At 41.3% G+C, this 25186-nt stretch overlaps 1 protein-coding gene across 1 annotated transcript in view; it reads left to right on the top strand.

Annotated features, from left to right (window-relative positions):
* cep128 (centrosomal protein 128) overlaps nucleotides 1-25186 on the top strand; it is a 323727-nt gene that overhangs the window by 80767 nt on the left and 217774 nt on the right. The window contains exon 13 of the mRNA XM_078234447.1: nucleotides 23162-24163. Within this exon, the coding sequence (XP_078090573.1) occupies nucleotides 23162-24163 (1002 nt within the window). The remainder of the gene's footprint in view (nucleotides 1-23161; nucleotides 24164-25186) is intronic.

Below are 25186 nucleotides of genomic sequence, written 5' to 3'. Positions count from 1 at the left end.
TCCTGAGCCAGGCGAATAGTTTATTAAATAACAGCATCACTCTGATCTTCAGATCATTAAGGATAACAACCTTCAACTAAAACCACTTTTTCACTCCATAACCCATAAATAGGTATTCAGAACTCTGCACTTCTCTTGTGCCTTATCCCAAAAAGGAGCATGTACAATCTGCTGTGAGTGGGCCTAACCCACACTGAACACATTTGGATGCTTTTTACTCTGTACCTACAAGAGTTTGGTACTTAAACTGAAGTGTTTTATATTTGCCCCTGCAGTTATGTTTTTCACCTTGCATTTAAAAATAATTGAACCAAAATACATGAATTTGAGAGGCTAATTTTTAGTCAAATGCATATTTCGCCGCCACTCGTACTCTGCTTCACTCATTTAACCTTTGTAAAATGGTGTGTTAAGAGCTTTGATAATGATCTGTAAATAGTGCTGAAATTGTTATACACATTTCCCCCCAATTGCGAGTCGTGTTGCTGAACCAGGAACCTATTGCTGAGAGTGCACAAAATATGAAAAAATGCAAAAACTAATATGGAATATATTATTATAATTAGCAGGAAGTAACTGAGTTGTAAGGCACTTGGGGACATTTTATATAAATGTACAGTATTAGTCACTGAATAACTACAGTACTTCACAGCACAGCTGCTTTATGTTTTTGGCAATTTAACTCAATAAATTTTTTATAAGTTGAGACAGCAAAGAATAGACAATACATAAACTGATCTCAAGAGAGGAGGAGGGATAGACTCGCATATACAGTTGTATTTGGACTGAATTATTCTTTATTGGTAACAATGTTTTTTGTAATGAAGTCTCCAGTTTTCTTTTACAAAAGATTGCTCTAATGGGCGTTGATGGTGGGGGGCGGGGGAAGGTTTGTGGAAAGGGCTAATGGGAGTTGGGGAGAGTTGAAGTTTGATATAGCTGAGCTGAAATTTCATTGTTGTTCTGCAATCTCCAAAAAGGAAAGATTAATCATCTGGCCACTACTTCCAGCAGCACCGGAGAAAAATTGTAAGGGTGCTAAAGGGAATTTTTCAGCTATTGGTTATTAAAACAATATGCCCTCACCATGGGACCAAGGCCCAGCTCTGCAAAACTGTGTAGTTGGTGTGAAATGACCATCCCATGTTAAAAATCACCGCTGGTATCTTCTGTTCATAGAATAGATTTCATAGAATCCCCACAGTGCAGAAGGAGGCCATTCGGCCAATCGTGTCTGTACCGACCACAATCCCACCCAAGTCCTATTCCCATAACCCTAGAGATTTACCCTGCTAATCCCCCTGACACTAGGGTCAATTTAGCATGGCCAATCAACCTAACCCACACATCTTTGGACTGTGGGAGGAAACCGGAGCACCCGGAGGAAACCCACGCAGACACGTGGAGAATGTGCAAACTCCACACAGATAGTGACCCAAGGCCAGAATTGAACCTGGGCCCCTGGCTCTGAGGCAGCAGTGCTAACCACTGTGCCGCTGGTGAAGTTGAAGTTTGGGACTCGGAATGTCAGAACCCTGGAGAGCAATCCCAACAGTGTCAGATCTGAGTGTCGCACCGTCATCATTGCTTGGAACCCGGGGGCCTCAATATCGTCATTGCTGCCCTAAGTGAGTCATGACTTGCGGGAGAAAGTCAACTGAAGGAGCAATGCAGCAGATGCACCTTTTTCTTGAAGGGTCTTCCAGAAGACGAATGGTGCCTCCATTGGGTGAGCTGCGCTGATGAAAATAAGCTTGTGTGGTGTTTCAGCAACTCCCCATGTGGGGGAAGCCTTATGACTACTTGGCTCGCCTGAATGAGGAATCGGCATGCCACTATCATCAGCGCATACACTCCTATATTTGAGGCAACAGACCAGGCCATGGGGGAATTTTACACTGATCTTGAGCAAGCTTGAGTCCCAGCAGGTGGCAAACTGATCCTCCTCGGAGATTTCACCACCAGAATCTGGAAGCATGTGAATCTCTGAAAGGGTGTGATAGGCAAGGAAAACAAACTCCAACTGAGTCTTCATCCTGATGGAATCTCTAGAACAAGACCTTGTCATAACCAACGCCTGGTTTTGATAGTGAGACAAGCCAAGACCTCATGGCAACATCTACAGTCCAAACACTGACACCTTTCTCCACAGTCATAGAATTCCTACAATGCAGAAGGAGACCATTCGGCCCATTGAGTCTGCACCGACACAGCATCTCACCCAGGCCATACCCTTCCTTCCTATCCATATTTTACCATGGCCAATCCATCTAACCTATACGTCTTCGGACGCTAAGGGGCAATTTAGCATTGCCTCGGTCCAAAGCAAAGTTAAGAAAGCCATTCAACAGCTGAAAAATAACAAAGCCCCTGGAGCAGATGAAATTCTTGCTGAAATTCTGAGTTATGGCGTAAATACACTCCTGGCAAGGCTGCACAACCTCATATCCCTCATTGGGGAAGAAGAGAGCATGCAGGGGGATTTCATGGACATTGTGATCGTGAATACAATAAATGGAGACCAGCCCAATTGCAATAACTGAAGAGGAATCTCCCTGCTGTTTGCCACAGGGAAGATCAGTGCAAGGATTTTCCTCAATTACTGTCTCCCTCTGTCTGAGGAACTCCTTCGAGAATCACAGTGCAATTTTCATCCATTGAGAGGCAGCGCTGGCAAAGTCTTCACTGTGTGGCAAATTCAAGAAAAGTGCAACTAACAGCACTGACTATAATATCACTATGGTGTACATGGCCTTTTTCAATCTCATGAAAGCCATTGACTCTGTCAACTGCAAAGACTTATGGAGTGCCCTCAGAAATTTGTCACCACCCTTCGCCTAGTCCATCTGACATGAATGCTGTGATCCTCACCAATGGAGCTATCACAAACCCTATCAGTAAAAACTGGGGTGAAACATTCCACTGACTCTTCATTTTCCTCGCTGCAATACTGAACCTCACTTTCAGCAAACTTCCCGCAGGTTTGGGAATAATCTACAGAGCAGTTGGGAAGCTGTTCAACCTACATCACAGAAAGTAGTCTCACAACACCAGGTTAATCAAACCTACATCACCTTCAGTCCAAAACCAAAATCACCCTAACCTCGGTCATTGAGTTTCAGTAAGCAGATGATGCTTGTGTGTGCACTGACTCAGATATAGGTCATTGTTGATGACCCCTCTGAAGCTTATGAGAAAATGGGCCTTTCAATAAACACCCAGGAAATGAAGGTCCTCTTTTAGCCATAGAGATACCCTTTTAATATTAGTTAATAGGTTGGGTGGAGGTAGGGCGTTAACCTGGTGGAAGCTTAGTGGGACATTGGCACTTTCCAAAAGACAGTATGATGCCCTAGGATCTCGCTGGAGTATCAGGTTATTTCCATTTGCACTGAGAAAAACTTGCATCACTCAAAAATTATACTTTTGAATTTAAAGACTTGAATAGTGTCTGAGGAGGCATTTTGAACTGTATAACGCTGGGATGAAGTTCTGGTACCTCACTAGTAGCAAGACCAATTTGTGATGAATGATGAATACTATGCAAAGCGTAAGAACAACCTTAAAGTGCACCGGCTTATGTACCATTTTCTATAGCATTTTAATACCAGCATGTTAAATATAACTAGTGACAATGCCTTAACCAATATTGACAATTACATAGAGTTCTAATTCATTTTAACACTCGCTTTTTTAAAATTACGGTTGAATATTTCTCTAAACATTGATTGCTGATGGCCTCATTAGGGAACCTGGTTTGAATGAATTACTGAGTCAGGCAGTGTGACTGAGCTGAATTTACATACACTACTAAAGTAACCCATAGCTGAATGCCCTTGGTTAATGACAGTATCCTGTGGCTCAGTAATTCTTCTAAAGTAGCTGCTCTTTTCTCTCGCTCTGTCCAGTCTCCAGCAATCGTTATATAGTCAACAATAGACAGAACAAACTGTTAATAGTAAGAATAATTGTTTTAAATTATGGAGCATTGTATTTTTCTGGAAATGTGTATTATAGAATCATAGAGGTTTACAGCATGGAAACAGGCCCTTCGGCCCAACTTGTCCATGCCGTCCTTTTTTAAAAGATCCCAATTGGCCGCATTTGGCCCATATCCCTCTATACCCATTGTACCCATGTAACTATCTAAATGCTTTTTAAAAGATAAAATTATACCCGCCTCTACTACTACCACTGGCAGCTTGTTCCAGACACTCACCACCCTCTCTGTGAAAAAATTGCCCCTCTGGACACTTTTGTATCTCTCCTCTCTCACCTTAAACCTATGCCCTCTAGTTTTAGACTCCCCTACCTTTGGGAAAAGATATTGACTATCTACCTTGTCTTTGCCCCTCGTTATTTTATAGACCTCTATAAGGTCACCCCTCAGCCTCCTACGCTCCAGAGAAAAAAGTCCCTGTCTATTCAGCCTCTTCTTATAATTCAATCCATCAAGTCCCGGTAGCATCCCAGCAAATCTTTTCTGCACTCTTTTTCTAGTTTAATAATATCCTTTCTATAATAGGGTGACCAGAATTGCACACAGTATTCCAAGTGTGGCCTTACCAATGTCTTGTACAACTTCAACAAGACGTCCCAACTCCTGTATTCAATGTTCTGACCGATGAAACCAAGCATGCCGAATGCCTTCTTCACCACTCTGTCCACCTGTGACTCCACTTTCAAGGAGCTATGAACATGTACCCCCAGATCTCTTTGTTCTGTAACTCTCCCCAACGCCCTACCATTAACTGAGTAAGTCCTGCCCTGGTTCAATCTACCAAAATGCATCACCTCGCATTTATCTAAATTAAACTCCATCTGCCATTCGTCAGCCCACTGGCCCAATTGATCAAGATCCTGTTGCAATTGGAGATAACTTTCTTCACTGTCCACTATGCCACCAATCTTGGTGTCATCTGCAAACTTACTAACCATGCCCCCTATGTTCTCATCCAAATCATTAATATAAATGACAAATAACAGTGGGCCCAACACTGATCCCTGAGGCACACCGCTAGTCACAGGCCTCCAGATTGAAAAACAACCCTCTACAACCACCCTCTGGGAAAAGATATTGACTATCTACGTTGTCTATGCCCCTCATTATTTTATAGACCTCTATAAGGTCACCCCTCAGCCTCCTACGCTCCAGAGAAAAAAGTCCCAGTCTATTCAACCTCTTCTTATAACTCAATCCATCAAGTCCCGGTAGCATCCCAGTAAATCTTTTCTGCACTCTTTTTCTAGTTTAATAATATCCTTTCTATAATAGGGTGACCAGAATTGCACACAGTATTCCAAGTGTGGCCTTACCAATGTCTTGTACAACTTCAACAAGACGTCCCAACTCCTGTATTCAATGTTCTGACCGATGAAACCAAGCATGCCGAATGCTTGACAGAAGCCAATTTTGTATCCATTTAGATACCCCACCCTGGATCCCGTGAGATTTAACTTTATGCAACAATCTACCATGTGTTACCTTGTCAAAGGCCTTGCTAAAGTCCATGTAGACAACATCAACTGCACTGCCCTCATCTACCTTCTTGGTTACCCCTTCAAAAGACTCAATTAAATTTGTGAGACATGATTTTCCACTCACAAAGCCATGCTGACTGTCCCTAATCAGTCCTTGCATCTCTAAATACCTGTAGATCCTGTCTCTCAAAATACCTTCCAACAACTTATCCACCACAGATGTGAGGCTCACTGGCCTGTAGTTCCCAGGCTTTTCCCTGCAGCCCTTTTTAAACAAAGGCACAACATTTGCCACTCTCCAATCTTTAGGCACCTCACCCGTGACTATCGATGATTCAAATATCTTGGCTAGGGGACCCGCAATTTCCTCCCTAGCCTCCCACAACGTCCTGGGATATACCTCATCAGGTCCTGGGGATTTATCTACCTTGATGCGCTTTAAGACTTCCAGCACCTCCTTCTCTGTAATATGTACACTCCTCAAGACATCACTATTTATTTCCCCAAGTTCTCTATCATCCATGCTTTTCTCAACAGTAAATACTGATGAGAAATATTCATTTAGGATCTCCCCCATCTCTTGTGGATCCGCGCATAGATGACCTTGTTGATCCTTAAGAGGCCCTACTCTCTCCCTTGTTACTCTTTTGCCCTTTATTAATTGCATCTTTGAAATCCGTAGAATATTAGGAGAGGAAAGGGATCCAGTATCATTTGATACTAACTGGATTATGGGAGGTAAATGCAACACGTAGAATTTGTGTAACAATTAATGTTCTAATGTAGATCAAAATAGTTGTGAATTGATGTGAAGTAAAACTTTAGCACAGCAAAAACTGAATTCAACTCATTCTGCCATGACAAAATGGAAGCTGTGTGTGACCAACCTCAACATCTTGGTATCGATTTAATCTTTGATCACAAACACTGGCAGAATGAATTGTGCAACAGTAATTTTTCCAGAATTGTCCTTGAGGTGGCTAGCCTTCAGTGTAATTTTCTTCCTTTGGCCAACAGCCCCAACCATTTTGTACTTGTTCTGGTTGAGCAAACTGACTACAGCCATACATACGGGCAGTGTGAAGAGAAAAGAAGTGAGGGTTTGTTCCAGGATTGAGATTAGATATCTGTGTTGCAGAAAGGATGTTATCATAGAATCATAGAAAGAAAGTATCATAGAAACCCTACAGTACAGAAAGAGGCCATTCGGCCCATCGAGTCTGCACCGACCACAATCCCACCCAGGCCCTACCCCCATATCCCTACATATTTTACCCACTAATCCCTCTAATCTACACATCCCAGGACACTAAGGGCAATTTTAGCATGGCCAATCAACCTAACCCGCACATCTTTGGACTGTGGGAGGAAACCGGAGCACCCGGACGAAACCCACGCAGACACGAGGAGAATGTGCAAACTCCACACAGACAGTGACCCAAGCCAGGAATCGAACCAAGGTCTCTGGAGCTGTGAAGCAGCAGTGCTAACCACTGTGCTACTGTGCCGCCCCCATTAAGGCTCCCATTAAGAGTTGAAAGGGATAATGTCTTCAAATGCGAGTTGAAGCCACTGGGCAATCAATTTGTAGATGATCAAGCAATGGAGGAAGTACTTAATAAGTACTGGCAACTAATCTTTACTAATTATCAGATGGAAGTAAGGATATCAGAGAGGATGTGAATCCTGAAATGAATGAGATGAGAGATATTGCAATGGTTTACCTTTAATTACAAGAGTCGTCCAGACTTGAAACATGGGCTTTGTTCTTTCTCCACAGATGCTGTCAGATCTACTAAGATTTTCCAGCATTTTGTTTTGTTTCAGATTCCAGCATCCGCAATAATTTGCATTTACCTTTAATTAGAGTAGTTTTGATCAAATGTCATTAACCTGAAGCGTTAACTCTGTCTCTTCCTCCACAAATGCTGCCAAGTCGGCTGAGTATTTCCAGCATTTTCTGTTTATATTTCAGATTTCCAGCTTCTGCAGTATTTTGCTTTTGCCTGACCCTGTTTTTAATATTACTGTGTATACCTTTCCTTTGTACGGAGGATTCTGCTTTTATTTATTTGGAGGATCAATTACACGTATAGTGAGTAATGTAACATCACTACAGTTAAAGTGAATCCACAGAAGCTTTTAGTGTAGAAGGGGCTATTTGGCCCATCATGCCTGAGCTGGCTCTCTGAAAGAGCAATCACTATCCAATTAGTTGCACGGTCCCACAAACTTCGTATATGTCTAATTCCCTTTTGAAATTCCCTTTGGGGCGGCACAGCGGCACAGTGGTTAGCACTGCTGCCTCGCAGCGCCAGGGACCCGGGTTCAATTCCCGGCTCGGCTCACTGTATGTGTGGAGTTTGCACATTCTCCCCTTGTCTGCGTGGGGTTCCTCCGTGTGCTCCGGTTTCCTCGCTGTCCAAAGATGTGCAGGTTAGGTTGATTGGCCATACTAAATTAACCCTAGTGTCAGGGGGATTAGCAGGGTAAATATGAGGGATTATGGGAATGGGGCCTGGGTGGGATTGTGGTCGGTGCAGACTCAATGGGCCGAATGGCCTCCTTCTGCACTGTAGATTCTATGAAATGTACTGTTGACTCTGCTTCTGCTAATCCATTGAGTGTTATTTTCCCAAAAGATGGAATGATTATGTTGCGACAAAGAAATTTGGCTTTGAGAAAAGTATTGGGATTTAATTTACAATTCATGTTTTTGCTGCACTAGCAGGGAGTGTGTGAAATGGCATTCAATTTTGTGGACAGGATTAAAGGTGAAAATTGGACTTCACTCTGTTGATACTTGCCAGCTGTTTAACATTTTTGTACAGATTGGATCTTTTTATGCTACCATTACAATTTGTTCTATTTAGCTAATATTTAGTGACAGTTTGAAGACCGAGTTGATTTGTTTATGGGTGTAATTTGTTAGAATGTTTCGGTCAAACGTTAGATCAAACTGATGGAGTGTGTCAGGCAAATCTGAAAGTGCAACCTACCCCCAACTTCCTTGGCTGATTAACTTGGTTTTTTCAATTCTTTGTCAATTACTTCACTGTATTTCTGCTACGGATTCTTCTTCTTTGATTCCTCACATCATTGTATAGCATGGAAATTGAAAAGACAAGGTATTGGAGCTATGAATATAAATATTTAATTGTATATCTTCTCTGTGATGGAATACCAGATTCCATCCCCAAAATCAATTCAAAATGAATTGGGTACATGGTGGGCTAAGGATATTCAAATGGGAGTTAAAAAATGAATGGGCTCTGTGCTTTTTGATGTCTTACTTTGGATTATTTTCCATATCCTACTGTTCCCTAGAATCTGTGCGCAATCTCCATAAAATACTTATTTAAAAAGAAAATTGTTGCTCCGTTACCAAGAGGCTATTTTAAAATAATTGTACTGAGAAACTCGAGTGAGGGGGAGCATTCAGTGTGGGACAGGAATATCAAGGGCACCATCAAGGTTGAAAAGCCTGAAGATGCAGTAAATTAAGACTTCAGTGGTCAGAGGATACCAAGTTTGATTTTCAGGAGGTCTACTGACATTACGATTGAGGGAGGCAAGGAATTCTGCCATTTTTGAAGTCAGAGATGTTTAGATTTCAATACTTGGAAATGCTGAGAGGCAGAAGTAACAGTGAAAAAAAGATTGTATTTATAAAACTGTGGGTGGCAGGTGGTTCAGCTGCGCAAGGGGAGGAGGAGTAATAGTGGAAGAACATCAGTGTAGGAGATTCGATAGTGAGGGGTGCAGATAGGTGTTTCTGTGGCCGCAAACGTATCTCCAGGATGGTGTTTTAGTTCCCTGATGCCGGGTCAAGGATGTCACTGAATGGCTACGAGGTATTCTGAAGGGGGAGGGTGAACAAGTCAGAGGTCATGTTCACATTGGTACCAATGACATAGGTAGCGCATAGTCTTGCTGTTTGTAGTGCACATTAATGATCTGGATGTGATCAATAAATTCGCAGATGACGTGAAAATTGGTGGTGAATGGTAGGATAGCAGGAAGTACAGAGGAGCAGAGGGACCATGGGGTGCATGTCCAAAGAATCCTGAAGGCAGTAGAACAGGTAGAAAGGGTGGTTAAGAAGGCATATGGGATACTTGTCTTTATTAGTCGATGCGTAGAATATAGGAGCAGGGAGGTTATGATGGAGTTGTATAAAATGCAGCAGTTCTGTTGTCACACTATGGGAAGGATGTGATTGTACTAGAAAGGTGCAGAGGAGATTCACCAGGATGTTGCTTGGCCCAAAGCATTTCAGTTATAGAGAGGGGCTGGATAGGCTGGGATTGTTTTTCTCAGAGTAGAGAAGGCTGAGGGGTGGGGGGGGGGGGGGTCCTCATCAAGGTGAACAAAACTATAAGGGAGAGAGATAGAGTGGAGAAGAAAAAGCTTTTCCCTTTTGTAGTGGGGTCGATAACAGGGGACATAGATTTAAGGTGAGGAGCAGGAGATTTAGAGGGGACTTGAATAACAATCTTTTCACTCAGAGGGTGGTGGGAATCTGGAATTTACTGCCTGGAATGGTGGTAGAGATGTAACCTTCACAACATTTAAGAAGCATTTAGATGAGCATTTGAAATGCCCTAGCATCTAAGGCTATGGACTAAATGCTGGAAAATGGAGTTAGAATAGGTAAATGTTTGATGGCTGGCATAGTCATGATGGGCAGAAAGGTCGCTTTCTGTGCTGTAAAGTTCTATGACGCTATAAAGTTGGAGAGGAGTCAATCCCTTTGGGATTCCAAAGGAAATGATGTGGGGATTGGTAAGAGAAATCACTGCTGGAGATACAGTGGCCACAATTTGGTAGGTAACATTAGAACCATCCCAGTGCAGAACCACTAAGCTGAACATAAGAGCACAAGTAGGAGCAGTAGACCATTTGATCTCTTGAGCTTATTCCGCCATTCATAAGATCATGGCTGATCTGAATGTTGGGGGAAGAAGCATTGTAGGATGATCAAGAGAGGGTCAGGAGAGATAATGAACTGTGGTAATAGTGACAGTGGGTGTCATTTGTGACTATTGTGTTATGGCAAGAAACATGTTTGAAGAGATTCAAATTAAGTTGTGGAAGAGATGGTCATGTGTTTGGGAGGAAATAGCTTGTACAAAGCCAATGTTTATAAATTGTAAAGGAAAGGATATTGGAGATAGCTTGCTAGGATGTAAAGGGTGTTTTTTTTCACTGAGAAGTGATTGGTGATGATGCTTTACAAAGGAAAGGATAGTGCTAGAAATGATCCAGCCCTAGACCTGGCGGTGGATGACAAAGCAACATGTGTGCTGGATATACTCAAGTTTGTCTACCTTAGAATTGAGGGAGTGAAGCCAGTGGCCCTACAGTGTGAATAGCTGGGATGAGAGAAAGTAACGCGGTCAAGGACATTGAAGAATGCATTGACTGTTTGAACAAATCGGTGGCGGAATCGGGGCGGGCAAGGCTCGCAGAACACAATTCTCTGTTGGCCTCGGGCAGGATTTTACGAGCCTCGCCCAAGTGAGGTCATAAAATCCCGCCCAATGTCTGTAGATGTATCTCAGTACATAGAGGACCAAAGGCCAACCTTTTTTCTCCTGCTGTTGATGAATGATTATTGTTTCTACACAAAGCAAAAGAGCTTGTTTAATGCTATATATCTTTGAATGAAGTTATATGATTATCATTGCCTTTCTGGCTTTTGAGACTTCTCATCTCAGTAACTCTAGAACTCTTTTCTCCAGGTGTCTTCCCCCCTCATGCCTTGATTTGTTTTCAAACACTGGAAGCTGATGATCACTGACCTTTTCTCGGTAATTGGCCAACTGTATCTCACACAAATGCAGTATATTTTTCTCTCAATTCTTTTGACCTTTTGTAGTCCTTGAAATCCTTTTGAAAACACTGCCGTGCTTTCACTGCTCACTTTCTGCAGATGGTCTGTCATTTCAACAACCCTTCAGCTTTTCAATAGAATTGGACGGCTTCTGTAAAAAGAAACATGGTTGTTTACAGGAAACTGCTGGCGCAGAACGCCTTCCTCTACTTGTACAATTCATTGCACTTGTAAAAGTGATGGTGTGAGCACTTGGAGATGCTTTGACATAAAAAGGAGCTATAGATGAGCTTATTGTACCACACTGTATGCACATGCACTCAGAAGAGTGGAACCAAAGAGAGTGTAATCGCATAGAACAAGACTAATGGAGGAGCAATATTAGAGGAGGACACTGTAGTCTACTGTATTGGAGACTGCTCAGCATTTGAGGAGGAAGAATTAAACACTGGTGGAAGTTACAGGAAAGATTGTTGATGACGTTGCTTAGTGCCATCCTAACACGCTGGGGGCCTGATTAAGAGGGATTGGTCACAGTTCTGGGAGGGAATTAGCACTAGACAGATGTGAATAATGTCTATTTGCAACAACCACAAATGCATTTCCTTCCCTGAAATGCATCACTCCAGTTCAGAATGCACAAACCCACCCCCAAAACTGATGGAAAAAGATGGGGAGTGGGTCTCCTCCTGCAGTTGTTTTACCCAGGCTGCTTCACTATGGATGAAGAGAGGGACTGAGAGATACTGAAAAAAAATACATTAATAAAGCAGGGAACATTAGGTCTGCCTGACGAGGGTTTAGGGATCAAGGGATATGGGAGAAAGCATGATCAGGGCTATTGGATTTGATGATCAGCCATGATCATAATGAATGGCGGAGCAGGCTCGGAGGGCCGAATGGCCTCCTCCTGCTTCTATTTTCTGTGTTTGTTTGTTTTTCTGTATGATGTTTTTGATGTTTCTAACTCACAGAATGCTATAAACTCTCTGTTGAATATGTCTTATTTATCTAATCAATATAAAAAGGCATTTTGTGAGAGTCTGAAATAAGCTGGTTCAGGTGGGGATGGGCTGACTTCTAACAAATCTTCCATGTATTTCAGAGATGTGTCCAGGAGGGCAGTTCACTTGTTGATACTCAACAAAATACAGTAACTGGAATTCCCTTCAATATGATGTGTTTCTGAAAAACTTTCAAAATTAGCCAATTTGAAATAAAATTGGCTTAAAATCTATTAATGTGTTGAAATGTTACAGCACAGGAACTGATTGGAAAGAAAAAAAATAATGTCACACCTTATCACATCCCATTGTACAACAAACTGCTCGGCAATGCAGTGCATGTTAAGCTTTCAACTGCAAAACGATCCCACAAATTGCTGTGGGTTTTGGTGGTGTTGGTTTAGGAGGCATCAATGGGAGAGCTCTACACTCTTCCAACAGTGACACAGAATTGTTTACGTCCACAGGAGCAAGTATCTAGAACACAATAACTTCATTGCAGTGTTAATGTAAGCCTTACTTGTGATGAATAAATAAATACATTTTAACTTAAATAGATAGAAAAATGTAGATTTATTTTGATAATTACAATGAGGACTATTTTACACAGCTCAGTCCATAACTATTCAGCTATCTTACAAACACTTGCACTATGCTTCCAAAGTTCAAGCATAGTTCCTAAAATAGTGTCTTTAGCAATTACAAAGTTATAGTTCTGGTCGATGATTTGTGAGCTTAAGAATTTTTGAACACATGAATGTAACACCACAGCGGGTCCCCTTGGGACTCTTAACTCGCAGGGATTAATTCTTTGTGGACTTAATGGATCAATACATCTTGGATTCAAATCAGCTTCATTAGAATCAAATTAGAGAAGCTTGTCTGAAGGCTTCAAGGAGCCTGAGTGAAATGAAGTTGGGAAGGTTTTAACTTGTTTTTGTTGATGCATCTAGTACAGAACCACCTACAATTTGTAAATAGAATTACACTTGACAGTCTTACTCAAGCCCTCAGGATCAATGGTAAGGGAAATAGAAATACTTTGATGTTACTCAGAGGTTGGAGTTAAAGCTCACGGAGCAGTACAGAAGAAGCTTTACTCCCACTGCACTTTGCTAAAGTGGGAGCATTCTATCCCAGTGCTAACATTGTTACTTTGATGTGTTCAAAAATGCTTAAGCTCACAAATCATCGACCAGAACTATAACTTTGTAATTACTAAATACACTATTTTAGAAACTATGCTTGATCTTTGGAAGAGTAGTGCAAGTGTTTGTAAAATAGTTGAACTGTTGTGGACTAAGCTGTGTAAAATAGTTCTCATTGCAATTATTAAAATAAATCTACATTTTTCTTTCTATTTGATATACTTCTATGGTACAACTAGAGCATTCAGATGTACTGCATGGAATCTATCCCACATGTAAAATTGACTGATGTAGCTTACTTGTCAGTGCAATCCTTATGGGTTAACTGAATACATTCTGTTTCCAGCACTTAAACAATTAGTAAAAGGTTTTTATTCAAATCCCTCTAAATCTCCTGCTCCTTACCTTAATCTATGTCCCCTCGTGTTGACCCTTCTACAAACGGGAAAATTTCTTTTCTTATCCACCCTATCTATACCCCTTATAGTTTTGTTCACCTCGATGAGGACCCTCCCTCGGCCTTCTGTACTCTGAGGAAGACGGCCCCAGCCTATCCAGCCTCTCTTTATAGCTTAAAATGCTTTGGGCCAGGCAACATCCTGGTGAATCTCTTCTGCACCCTTTCTAGTGCAATCATAGCCTTCCTATAGTGTGGCAACAGACCTGCTATAAATTCTGGCTTTGCTTGGCCAGAATAATCCTTAACGTTTCATTAAAGGAAAAGGCAAGAAGTCAATCCGATGTGTATCTGTGCTGGTTGAAATGAAATTTATAGAACAGTTTTTGTAAGGTGACAAAAGAATATCACTTAAAAAAAAATTCAAAATAGCTGGATAGTATCGATAGCTTCAAAACAGTTCTTTGTCTCCATTATTAATGATTTCCATCACTGTCACAATTTTGTATTGTACAATAAATGTTGGTATTTGAATTCATAACCATTTTTCGTTGTAGACATCTTGCTGTTTCTTATTTTTCAATACATTTGTCACAGGTAATGTGGTTGAGAAGACAAATGGCACTTTTCATGAATGTTGTCGGATTAAAATACCCTAACAGTTTTGTTTTCTCAAAAGCAGCAGCACCAAGTCCTCTAGGAAGGTAAATAAATTTGTGGTAGTAAGCAAATGGGTTTTTTTTCCCGGTGTTTTGCGTCTTATTTTCTTCATTGTAGTGAGGGGAGCATTTTGATCGTCCGTGGTAAAATGAATGATTTTTGGAGCAAAGCTATTAAGAACATGTAAAATTAATTGGTCATGAAATTCTGTTTCCCATTCCCGGGCCAATTTCAGATTCAGCTGGCTATTTTACTTTTCTTTCGCATTGTCCCCTAAGCTTTGCGAGCAAATAATTGCTTTAAATAAAGCTGTTACTTTCTGCGCAGGAGGCGGTAACCGCCATACATCAGTTTAAAGTAATTGGAATTTATTTGTGTTTTTGTGAGGTGGGGGGAAAAAAACCCACAATGTTGTTTGTATATCTGTTGAGAGGATAAAATTATTTATAAAACAGTTGCAGTTATCTGGGACGACCATTCCTTTATGATCCTCCTGGAGTTTTCAATGACTGGGAAAATTGAGGTTACTATGGTGATAGCAGTAGCCTAATCACCCTTACAATGTGCGTTTGCAAAGTGCTGACACCAGTCAATATATAGAAGGCTCCAGCAGCTGAAGATTTATTTTTCCAAAGCTTCACTGTGGATTTTACGTGTTGGCAAGTTGTTTCCTGCGCTAAATAATTACTGTAATTTATTTTTCTATCCATCATTCCAGCGCCCTCCACCCCACCCACCTCAGCTTCCCTTACTCAGTTTTAGGATTTTCTTTTTCAGTGGCTTTACAATCTAATGGTTATGCAAGCAAACGCAGACTCTATTTGTACAGAGCACGATGCAGTAAATGGCAATATGATAGACAGTTAGACAGATTTTTAATTGATAATGGGTTGAAAGGTTATGGGAAGAAGGCAGGAAAATGGGGATGAGGAGCCATGATTGAATGGCGGAGTGGACTCCATGGGCCGAATGGCCTAATTCTGCTCCTGTATCTTATGAACTTATGATGATAGCAGTGTTATTATGAATGCCTTTTGGCCCATCTTGGTTCACCCATGTGGAATGACCCTGAGGTCTCCTTATGTAGGATTCAATTGGTTATTAAATTGTCCCAAGTTCTAACTTCCATTACTGTATTCAGAAGTCAGTGCCACATTATGATTGATCCCTGAGCAGTGAAGAATCTCCTAATATTAAGCTTAAATTTATCTTTTATTATTATGAACTTGTGGCCCCCATATTCTACTCTCCCAATTTAGTTTGGTTATCCTGATTTATCTTTTGGATGCCATTTGCCATCTGACCTGATTGGCTTCCAAGATCAGGCAAAAGTCAAGACCTCTGTATCAATATGGATGAGTATCACGATACTTCATTGCACAGCCAATTCTCACTGTGTCTTGATGATGAACTGGACACAACGCAAGGTCCATTCCGTTAAATATTATTTTAGTATGATCATGATTTCCTTGAACCTGTATCTCGCTGTTTTAGTTATCTAGTTCAAAATTCTATTGGCTTTATTGATTGGTGTTGTGCATTGGTTGGATGTGTTGAAAGTAGAGTTTGTTAGGAGTTCTAGGTCTCTCAACTGCATCCTTAGTCATTTCAGTATCATTCATGGAATATGTGTGCTTTTTTCTTTCCGATGTGCAGTATTTATTTATGCTTCTCAGCATTAAAGTTAGTCTGCTGTTGTTCTTGTTTCATATTTTGTCAAGCTTGTAAGTAATATCTGAGCTCCGGTTACCCTTTCTAATCTGAATGCCAAATTTGACCACTTTGCTCTGTCTTTGAGTATAAATGATTTATTTTAAAATAAATAAATTGCAAAGCCTATCCCTAATTGTCCTTGAGAGGGTGGTGGTATATCATCATCTTGAACTGTTACAGTCTATGTGATCAAGGTGCCTCCTGAGTGCTATTAGGTAGGGAGGCTCAAGGTTTCGTCCCAACAATGATGAAGGAACAGCGATATGTTTCCATTCAGGAGTTTGTGTGACTTGAAGGGGAACTTGGTGATGATGGTTTCCCATGTATCTGCTGCCACTTGACCTTCTGGGTGGCAGAGATTGCAAGTTTGGGAGTTGCTGTCGAAGGCGGCTCAGTGAGTTACTGTATGGTGTGTTCTTTGTATAACGTTTACTGTTGTTGGAGAGAGTTAATGTTTAAGGTGGTGAATGATGAGCCAATCAAGTGGAATACTTTGTCCTGAATGGTATTGACTGTCTCGAGTGTTGTTGGAGCTACACTCATCCGATATGGGTTACCGCAAGAAACTACAAAGGGTTGTGAACGTGGCCCAGTCCATCACGCAAACCAGCCTCCCATCCATTGACTCCGTCTACGCTTCCCGTTGCCTCGGAAAAGTAGCACGCACCCTGGATATATTCTCTTCCATCATCTTCCATCGGGAAAAAGATGCAAAAGTCTGAAGACATGTACCAACCGACTCAAGAACAGCTTCTTCCCTGCTGCCATCAGACTTTTGAATGGTCTTACCTTGCACTAAGTTGATCTTGCTCTACACCCTAGCTATGACTGTAAGACTACATTTTGCACTCTCTCCTTTCCATCTCCCCATGTACTCTATGAACGGCATGTTTTGTTTGTATTGTGCACAAGAAAAAATACTTTTCATTGTACCCCAATATCTGTGACAATAATAAATCAAATCATCCAGGCAAGTGGGGAGTACTCGATCAGGCTTTGGAGTTGTGCTATGGTGTAGATGACTTTGGGAATCAGTAATGATATTCTGTTCAAGCTCTGTAGTTGCATCTCAAAGTTCCCACGCCAGCCATGCACCGTCAGTTCCTTTAAATTCCTGGGCAAAGGCAGGCCAGCCCGCACACTGAAATAAATCCCCTGTGCACTTGAAAGACAGAATTAGAGGAAACATTTGTCAAGAGGTGAATAATTCACCCCAGAATATCCAATCTTTCACCTGCTCCTGTAGCCATGGTATTGAGTGATAGTCATGATGTGGAGCACTGTTTGAGAGCACATTTCCACTCCATCTGACGAAGGAGCAGCGCTCCGAAAGCTTATGGTATTTGCTACCAAATAAACCTGTTGGACTTTAACCTGGTGTTGTGAGACTTCTTATTGAGTGATAGTCCAGTTTCCAGCCAGTGGTGACTCCCAGAATGTTGGTGGACTATTTGACAATGGATATCAGGGAGGTGGTTTGATTTTCTCCCATTGGAGGTGGTCATTACTTGCACTTGTGTAACGAGGATATTATTTATCACTGATCAGGTCATGCCTGAATATTGGCCTGGTCTTGCTGCATGCAGGCATAATAATCTGTGAATATTTGCACATGTGCTGTAGGGAAGGTCATTGATGAAGCTGTTGAAGCTGATTGGGGCTAGGATACTGTACAGAGAAGTTCCAGCAGCAATGTCTTGGGGCTGAGATCATTAGCTTCCAACAATCATAACCCTTGTACTGGCTATTACCCGAACCAGCAGAGACTATTTCTCCTGATTCCCATTGACTTAAAGTCTACTTGGGCTTCTTGATGCTGCCTTAATGTCAAGGGCACTCAGTTTCACCTCACCATTCTTCCCCTCGTCCAAGTTTGGACCAAGACTGTAATGAGGCCTGGAGATGAGTGATCCTGGTAGGAGTCAAACTGAGCAGGTTATTGGTGATTAAGTGTAGCTTGATAGCGTTGTCCACTGCACCTTCCATCACTTGGCTGATGATTGGGAGTACACTAACAGGCTGGTAATTGGTTGGTTTGGATTTGTCCTGCTTTTTATTGACAGAGTATACCTGAGCAATATTCGACACTTGGGTAGATGCCAGTGTTGCAGCTGTTGTGGAACAACTCATTAGGGATACAACTATTAAACACTACAGCTGGGACATTGTCAGACCCTATAACCTTTGCTGTAAACTAGAAGCAATAATGGTGCCAACACTGATCACTGGGGCACCACTCTGTATTTTGCATCCCCACCCACTCTTAACAATGTCTCAAAACAAGTACCATTGTTTCTTATTCTTTAGCCAGTGTTTTACTCTTACTTCAAGATATGCCCTACTTCCTACAAGTTCAAGCTTAACTAAGAACCTTTCAGGTGGAACTTTGCTAAAGGCTTTAAAATCTAGACACAACAAATTATAGAGCAGGCTGTTACCCACTTGGGATGTAATTTGCTCCAAAATGTGGGTCAGCCAGAATCTTCCACTTCTGAATCAATGTTGAGTACAATTTTCCAGTTGGTAATTTTGTAGATAATCTTCAAGCGAACCCCTGATAATAGATTTCATCATTTTACCCCTGGGCAGAAAGCCAACTCCATCTGCCTGCCACATTCGGCTGCATGCCATCTGAACAAGAGATGCCCCGCTTTTGTTCAGCAAGTGTGTACACAACATATCTCTAAGGTGCTGGGTAAATCAGTACACACTGTTCTAACATTGTTTTCTCTCCGAAATGGACTAGTGTACTATGGTAGGCGCTTGGCATACCCAGTTTAGAGTTTTCGTAATCAGAGGTAGCAGCAGGCATGTGACTGAATAGTCAGCTTCCATCCAGTGTGCATTTTGTATGAAAGCAATTTTTCATTCTAAGGGAATAGATCATGTGCAGCGATAATTTAAAGCGGCTGAGTCCCAAGCAATACAGGACCAGGTTGAGTGTAGAACGATCAATAGAATTATCCAACAATCCATTTTCTCAGTTTGTTTTGTTTTTTGTTTGAACAAGTCTGTTGGATGCAGATAAGTAATTGGCCACTAATCCTCCAACATGTTTCAGCAGGAGTCTGGAGTCTATTTCTTTATACTTCTTTGTCACCAAACTAATATGTCACAGGAGTGTGCATTATGTTGTTTTTTAATAAAAACACATGTAGATGCTTGTTTCTTTAATTTAATTCTATTATACGTTTCTATATTTAATGTTTATCCCCAGCATATTTTTCCACCCACAAAGTGAAGGTTTAAGTAATACTGTAGCCAACTTTCTTTTCTTTTAGTAGTACTGCTACCCAGAATGTTTTTCTCATTACGTTTTCTGTTAATAACAAATCTACACAATATATTTCAAGGTGCAACGTTGCTGTGTTCGGAGTGGATGAGAGATGGACCTGATTCTGTTCACTCCTCCGTCATTTCACAGGCAGTGACAAAGAGGAGGAAACAAAAAGAAATAGACTTTGCATTTTCTACCTGTGCTGGACTTGAGGGACAATCGTGCTTTTCTGTCTCCATCATTGCTAAAGATATGAGGCCATTAGGGAGGTGGTTGTGTAGTGGTATTGTCACTGGACGAGTAATCCAGAGACACACAGCAAGATCTGGGGACCTGGGTTCAAATCGCACCGTGGCAGATGGTGAAATTTGAATTCCATAAAATTCTGGAATTAAAAGTCTAACGAAGAGCATGAAACCATTGTCGATTGTCACCAAAAACCTATCCATGACCTTCTCCAACAAGAGAGAATCTAACCATCTCCCCTTGACATTCAATGGAATTATCATCGCTGAATCCCCCACTACCAGCATCGTGGGGGTTACCATTGACCAGAAACTAAACTGGACTAGCCATATAAATACTATGGCTACCAGAGCAGGTCAAAGGCTAGGAATCCTGAGGTGAGTAACTCACTTCCTGACTCCACAAAGCCTGTCCACCATCTGCCAGGCACAAGTCAGGAGTGTAATGGAATCACTCTCCACTTGCCTGGATAAGTGCAGTTCTAACAACACTCAAGAAGCTCGGCATCATCATCCAGGACAAAGCAGTCCTCTTGATTGCTACCACTTCCACAAATATTCACTTCCTCCACCATGTGGAACCATGTGTACCAGGACCTCACCAAGGTTCCTTAGGCAGCACCATCCAAACCTATGACCACTATCATCTAGAAGGACAAGAGCAGTAGATACGTGGGAACACCACCACCTTCAAGTCACTCAGAATCCTGACTCGGAAATATATTAGTTCTAATTCTAATTAGTATTCTGTAACTTGATTTCTGTGTCTGTGCACTGTTTGAGAGCACATTTCCACTCAATCTGACGAAGGAGCAGTGCTCCGAAAGCTTATGGTATTTGCTACCAAATAAATCTGTTGGACTTTAACCTGGTGTTGTGAGACTTCTTAATTGGAAATATATTGCCATTCTTTCACTGTCGCTGGGTCAAAAACCTGGAACTCCCTCCCTAACAACACTGTGGGTGTACCTACACCACATGGACTGCAGCAGTTCAAGAAGGCAGCTCACCACCGCCATCTCAAGGGCAACTACAGATGGGCTATAAATGCTGGTCTAGCCAATGATGCCCATATCCCATAAATGAATTTTAAAAAACCACAGAGTTTGAATTAAACAATCTAATGATCTCTGTGGCTTAGTTTTCTCCTTTCCTGATAGCTTAAATCTGTTGCTTGGTCAGGGAAATGTCTTGCCTCTTTCAGCAGCAGTGATGATAGCAGGCAGGGTAAGCAGCTAGTCTCGTTGAAGCATTCTCATGAGCAGCAAACCAGGAATTAAAAGCACTTAAAATCTTTCACTTTTTTAATATCGGTTTTCAGATAGTGAAATAAATGGTTATCTTGACAGATTAAGATAGAAGCTGAAATGAAGATAAACGTTACATAAAATATGTAGAGGTTTTTATAACTTGACGTTCCGTAAATAGAAAATTAGCTTTTCAGGACCATTTGAGGGTGTTTAGTAGTGATTATGAAATTAGTATGCCATTAAAAACAATAAAGTGTAACATTATCAAGGGTGTTACTGTGAGACTAACAGCATTGAATGGAAGTTCCCATACCTTCCTTTCATTTTCGTGATTGCAGCCTGGAGGTACGTCTAATGTGGAATCACTGACAGTAATTTCTGGATTTTCATGTTATTCTGCCCATGTGCAGATTCTAGAAGTTACTGTGGAGTAACAATGGTGAACTCTGGGAGCTTTGCCATCTTTACCACTGCAAAACCCTCGTCAAAGTGTTTTAAATGTTATTGATTAAATATGCAGTGTGGAGAAATGATGATTAAACGTCAAACTTCTTTACTGTCCCTTTGAAGATAGCTTTAACAGTACAGCCCTGATGCAGAAAGTCTAGTGAGTCACAGACAATCTAGTACTTGGTAGGAATGCAAAATTATTTTAGAAAATTGAGTGGTCTGTATTTTCTTCTGTTGCATCAACTGAGAGGGTAGGTAGATTACACAAAGTTCTCCTTTGAAGCAATTGCTAAGAAGTGCACAAGACATAAACATTGATGATTATCTGTTGGTGTATGTTTTTTTGCATCCTTCCTCACTCCTCTCTTCTTCTCCCAGAGAGGAATAAAGACTCGGGCCATTTTGCCCATTGCACGACTTGTTAACTCCAACTGGTGAGAGACGTGAGTTTGAACCCCCTTTCAATGGAAGACACATTATTTTGCTCAAGGGTTCATTTTGGGTGCCAACAAACTATTCCAATTTTTTGGAGATCACAGTGGTCCTTATCCTGCCTCTTCCCGATATTTACATGCAGATCAGAAGTGGAAAAACTTGCTGAATTTTTACTTTTAGTTCTTCCTTTGATCAGAGTATCAAGGCCAACTATAATGTCCTCATCATCGCCTTGTGTGGGATTGACTAACAAAGCACAGACCTGAGGACATTTTAAACCGACGTGGTTTAGGAAATAAGAACGTGAAGCACAGGATGAGGGATTGATTCAATAGGATTTTAATTAAACTTCAACATCACTCCACTTTCACATCCTATCCCTATTTATCTTGATTCCAGTGCGCAAAACATTTATTGATCGCAGTCTTGAATGTCCTTGTTGACTGTGTATCTATAGTTCTCTTTGGTGGAGAATTCCAAAGATTCGCAACCTTTTGAGTGAAGAAATTTCTCCTCATCCTAATCCTAAATGGCTGAACCCTTATACTGAAACTATGACCCCTAATTTTAGATTCTCCAACCAGGAGGCGATACCATGCAACACGTTGCCATCTTGTTGAACCCTTCATGAATTTTTCATTAATTTAACTACGAACCATAACATTATAAAAATTACAGATTAATATTAAGAAAATTACTGATTAACTTTTTGAAAATTAGAGATTGGAAATCTTAAGTTTCTGGGATAGTTTATGGTGATTTAGTCAGCTGAAATACTCATTTGGAAATATCTCAATGTTGGTCAGAAATCCTCAAATCTTTTGAGATTGAATTATGAACTTTACACAGTCAGACTTCAGTAAGTACTGTAGTTGACCTTAGGTGCATTGTTATGTTGTATTTTTTTCCCAACTATTTCTAAGTGCTTCATGTAATGGCTTAGATGAGGATTGTCAATACCTGCTCAGTAATGGGTTTGATAGTTGAGAAAAGGGTCCAAATTCCTGGCTTTCCTGGAGTTATCAAGTCAGGTATTATGCTGTATGGCCAAAGGAAACCAGTACTAAGGCTTAAAGGAAAATATTTCTAGTTAAAGTAACACAAGTTTATCACTATTGTTATTCAGTAATTAACATATGCAGATATAATACCTTCAGATAATGCGTATCTAAAAAGCAGTATTGGTCAGTGAAATTCTAATTGCTAAAATGGACGGGCGCTGTTTATAGACTATAAACTGATGCAATTTTCTGTTGCTTTTAAAGGGTCTCGGTTCAGACCTAGAGAAAAGAGAGAAGCAGCAACTGAGGATGTTGAGCCAGCTCCAGGAAATCCAGAACCGTTATGATGACTGCATGCAGAACCGTAAATCTGCAGGTTTGGAGATTGTAGATCTAGCCCGTCAGCTGAAAGAGTCCAGTGTGGAAACTGACAGATGCAGGGCTCAGTTGAAAGAAGTAGAACGGCTTCGATTGGAGAGTGAAAAGAAGAAAGATGAATTGAAGCTAAAAGCTCAGGAGTCTATCAGACAGTGGAAAATTAAATGCAAGAAATTGGAGCGCGATATGGAAAAGCAGAAGGAGATCACTGATCATTGGATGGAGCAATACAACCAAGCAAATAAAGAGAGAGAAGCACTCCAGGGTCAACAGACGATGGCCTTGCATCAGATCGAGAGCCTCCGTAAGGAACTCAACGGTGTCATACTCAAACGGGTGCAGCAGGAGGAAGATACGCGACGGAAGGATGTGGAACTCAATGAGTTGAAGTCAAGGCTGCTGGACTTGAATGGAAAGCTGCATGATTCTAAGGAGTCTTTGAGCAAATTGGAGGATGACTTGCGTAAGCAGTGCATGTTGCATGTGCAGACCAAAGAGGAGAAGCAGCACCTGGAGGATGAGTTGATGGCCTTGAGCAGGCAGAATGAAAAGGGTCAGGAGAAGCTCTTAGAAATGCAGCGAATGATCTCCGAGCTCAGCGCCATTCGTTCTGAGCTCAGTACAAAACTAGCTGAGGAAGAGAAATCCAGTAAGGAGATTAGAAAGAGCACCTTGGAAGCCCAGGCAAAGCAGGCCTTGGCCCAAGAAGAACTTGCTGCCCTTAACAGCCAGCTGAAGCTGGAGCAGGATGCACACCAGCAAGAACTCACAGGCATCCAATCAGAGATGCAAACATTAAGAACTAAACATGAGAAGAATATGCACGAGGCACTTAAACAATTTCAACAAGAACGGGACAAATTGGAGAATAACATAAGTGGGCTAAAGGTAAGGATAGTTAATTGGCAACAGAGAGAATTTTCTTTTTTAAGATAGGGTTTCAAAAGCATTAAATGTATTCCTCATTTGGTTTTGATGTTGAAAGAAAGAAGCAAATCTCTCGTTTATAATGCGTCCTCAGGGCATCTCAAAGTGCTTCATAGCCTATTAACCATTTTTGAACATAGGAACAGAGTAAGCCATTCAACACTTTGAGCCTGTTTTACCAAAGTGAAGGTTTTGTCCCTCGTTGAGCAGAAACTCACTGACATTTCGATTAATGACTGATTGTGTCACAGAGTTCAGAATTGCAGCAACTATTGTAGGCAAATACAACTGCCAATTTGTGTGTGTCTAATGGTAAGAATCAGTAATGAGATAACTGATTAGATAAACTGGTTTAGTCATGTCAGTTGAGGGTTATAAATTAGCCAGGACCCTGGAAGAACATCGCTGTTTGACTAGTGATAGTGCTATGGGATCTCTTGCCTCCATCTGAGAGGGAAAGCAAGGCCTGTGTAACATCTCATCCAAACAAACGCCACATTCGACGGTGCTCTTCTCTGGAGCAAGATCTTTTTGCACAAAGGCAACAATTTTACCACTGAGCCATACTTAAAATTATAATTACTGGTTAATATCCAAAGATGTCCAAATATGTGCAGATTAGGTGGATTGGACATGTTAAATTGCCCCTTAGTGTCTCAAGATCTGTGGGCTAGGGGGATTAGTGGGGTAAATATGTGGGGTCAGGGGGATACAGTGCAGGGGGGGTCGGGGGGGGCGGTTGATGGGTAAGATGCTGTCAGAGAGTCTGTGCACTTGAGAGGCTGAATGGTTTCCTTCTGCACTGTAGGGATTCTATGAATATCTAACCTCTGTCCGACAGTTGAATTGGGTAGTTAATATTGCAATGAGTAGTTGCAATATAATATTCCTAGCATGCAAGTTGGATTGAAAGGAACCCACTTATAAACTGCTTCTATTCAGTTTTGTTTGGAGACGATCCTATTTCTACTGAAAAAATGTTTT

This window comes from Mustelus asterias, chromosome 18 (assembly GCF_964213995.1).
Source record: "Mustelus asterias chromosome 18, sMusAst1.hap1.1, whole genome shotgun sequence".
NCBI lineage: Eukaryota > Metazoa > Chordata > Chondrichthyes > Carcharhiniformes > Triakidae > Mustelus > Mustelus asterias.
Note: the sequence above shows the minus strand (reverse complement) of the source record. Positions and strands in the feature narration are given on the sequence as shown.